Source organism: Bison bison, unplaced genomic scaffold (genome assembly GCF_000754665.1).
Source record: "Bison bison bison isolate TAMUID 2011002044 unplaced genomic scaffold, Bison_UMD1.0 scf7180017864527, whole genome shotgun sequence".
NCBI lineage: Eukaryota > Metazoa > Chordata > Mammalia > Artiodactyla > Bovidae > Bison > Bison bison.
The window spans coordinates 10716116-10718751 of NW_011495078.1; the positions used below are offsets into that span (position 1 = coordinate 10716116).

The 2636-nt window shown below is 55.3% G+C and overlaps 1 protein-coding gene across 1 annotated transcript in view; it reads right to left on the reverse strand.

Annotated features, from left to right (window-relative positions):
• Positions 1-2636, reverse strand: part of ZIC2 (Zic family member 2) — a 14766-nt gene that overhangs the window by 4106 nt on the left and 8024 nt on the right. The window contains exons 9-10 of the mRNA XM_010831556.1: positions 2026-2634; positions 34-197 (exon numbers count right to left, since the gene is read on the reverse strand). Coding sequence (XP_010829858.1) covers positions 34-197; positions 2026-2634 — 773 coding nt within the window. The remainder of the gene's footprint in view (positions 1-33; positions 198-2025; positions 2635-2636) is intronic.

The following is a 2636-nucleotide window of genomic DNA, read 5'->3' on the forward strand; positions in this document are numbered from 1 at the left end:
CGCCTCGCCCTCCTCGCGCCTGCCCGGCGGTACCTTCATGTGTTTCCGCAGAGAGCTGGGGTGCGTGTACGACTTGTCACACATCTTGCACAGATAGGGCTTATCCGAGGTGTGCACGTGCATGTGCTTCTTCCTGTCGCTGCTGTTGGCGAAGCGCCGGTCACAGCCCTCGAACTCACACTGGAAGGGCTTCTCCCCTGTGGACACGAACACGCGCGCTGGCTGCCGGCGCGCCCGGAGACCACCACCACCAGCCCCCGCGCCCCCGGGAACCCCTACCTTCCACCCCACCCCTTGGCCTTGAAGGGGACCAGGCCTCCGGGAGGAGAAAAGAGGGGCGACAAGGGCCTGGGGCTCCCTTGCGCCTTCCCACCTGACCGCCGCGCTTTTACTTCCTATTTTACTTTTCTTCTAGGCTGACTCGCGTTTCCTCACATCTCTGATCAAGTTGGGGTAGCCCCCACCCCACCCCCCAGCCCTGCCTAACTGCCTTTCTTACAGGGCTTCTTGGACTCGCGGCTTCTAACAAGTTGGTCTCGCCATGGAGAAGCTGTTATTATGACAAAATATTTGGGGCATTATCAGAATCACACAGGCTGCTGTCGGCTTCTCTCTGGGGCCAGTAGGCAATTACATTTGGAGATGCTGTGTGTTGTTTGGGGACCGTACTGTGGATAGCGACTGAGCCAGCATTTTTTTTTTTCCCCATCCAAAATTCTGCAGATTGAATTAACCAATAATTCTCGGTGCACTCCCAGCCTTTTGAAGACAACTTGGGGGAAGAGAGAAATATGAGATAAGGCAGCACTTGAGAGAGATTGCAGAGAGGCGTAGGCTGGGCCGTGGGGGTGGGGGGATCAGCCAAGGCTTTCAGAAACTCCCTGTTTAAATTTTCTGGCGGTCCCCGCATTCTGTTGCCAGAATTCCAAATGCTTGGAGTCATTTAGAGGTGTGAAAACTCCAACATTGTTCCACTTGGAGAGGGGATCATTTAACGTTAAATTCCATTAGCACCTAAATTGTTTCTTAAAGACATCCGCTCAGACGCAGGACTCGAAAGCGAGCATTTCATGCAAATAAATTTCTCAAATTTTAAACCTTGTTAAAAGCTTGTCTCGCACCTCGGCTGCCTCCCTTCCCGGAAGAGAACAATAGGCCGCTGGCGCACCCCCACTTCGGAGTAAATATTGACGGGGGAAGTTGCTAAAACATTTGGCTTTCTTTTAGGAAATCGTCTGGCACGATTTTGGCTGGGACCTGGTCATAGATGAATAATCTATGAGGCGAGAGGCGCGTTCTTTCTCGGCGCTCTCTTCTCACGCGATTGCCCCGCGGGGCCGCGCCGCCCCGGGCTTTCGTTGACCCGGCTGTCGGTCCAAGTTTGGAATCGCAAACCCTCTGGTGCCCCTTAAGAGAATTTCACAGACTGCTGCGAACCCACCGTAAAGCTCCGCGACCCACCTCGAGATGGGCTTTAAAAACACTTTAAAAACGAGAAACGCTTTACAGCTTCGGCTCACACCAGACTCATTTTTTAATGGGAAACAGTCCGGGTAAGGACGTCTGCGCCCGTAGTAAAAAAAAAAAAAAAGTGGAAAAACACATAAGCCACTCAAAACGCAGACGCACACCCGGAGCAGAAAAGCACATTCAGACAAGCTGGCAAAATCCTCTCTAGGCTCGATTCCCGGGCACCGAGTTGGAGGCTACTTTTATTTTCTGCGTTCTGTTTAGGACGGAAATTATTCACCGAAGCTGAGCCAACGAAGCAGTTGCATCACCCGAAGCATGCATTTGATGTTACCTCGATCATTTAAAACTCAATTTCCGCACATGGAAAAAACCCAGCCCAATAATAATATTCTTTCATTCGCCAACAACAACAAGCCGCTGGCTCTCTCTCGCACACACGAAAACATCTCCCGTTCCAGGGCAGGGGATGGCGGTCGGCGCGTTTCTCCCCGCCAGCTAACCACGGCTTCTCTCCCTTCTGCTCCCCGACCCCGACCCGACCCACGCGGTTACCTGTGTGGGTCCTTTTGTGGATCTTTAGGTTCTCAGAGCGCGCGAAGACCTTGCCGCAGCCCGGGAAGGGGCAGGGGAAAGGCTTCTCGCCGGTGTGCACGCGGATGTGGTTGACCAGTTTGTATTTGGCCTTGAAAGGTTTGCCCTCGCGCGGACACTCCTCCCAGAAGCAGACGTGGTTGCTCTGCTCCGGGCCGCCGACGTGCTCCACCGAGACGTGGGTCACCAGCTCGTGCATGGTGCTGAAAGTTTTGTTGCAGCTCTTCTTCGGGTTACTCAGCTGCTCGGGGTCGATCCACTTGCAGATGAGCTCTTGCTTGATGCACTGCTGCCGCATGTAGCGGAAAAAGGCACCAGGGTGATGGTGGTGGTGGTGGTGGTGGGCCGCGGCCGCTGCCATGTTCATCCCCATGTTCATATTCATGGGGCCGTACTGGTTGTGGAGCTGCGCCGCCGAGTAGGGGTCGGTCCGCGGGCTGGCCACCTGGCGGTACTGCTCCGAGCGCCCGAACACCTCGCCGGGCAGCCCGAGGCGCATCTGCCCGTTGAGCACATTCTGCGAGCCGTGCGGCCCGTGCTGCTCCGGGAGGCCGGGGAAGAGGAGGTGGCCC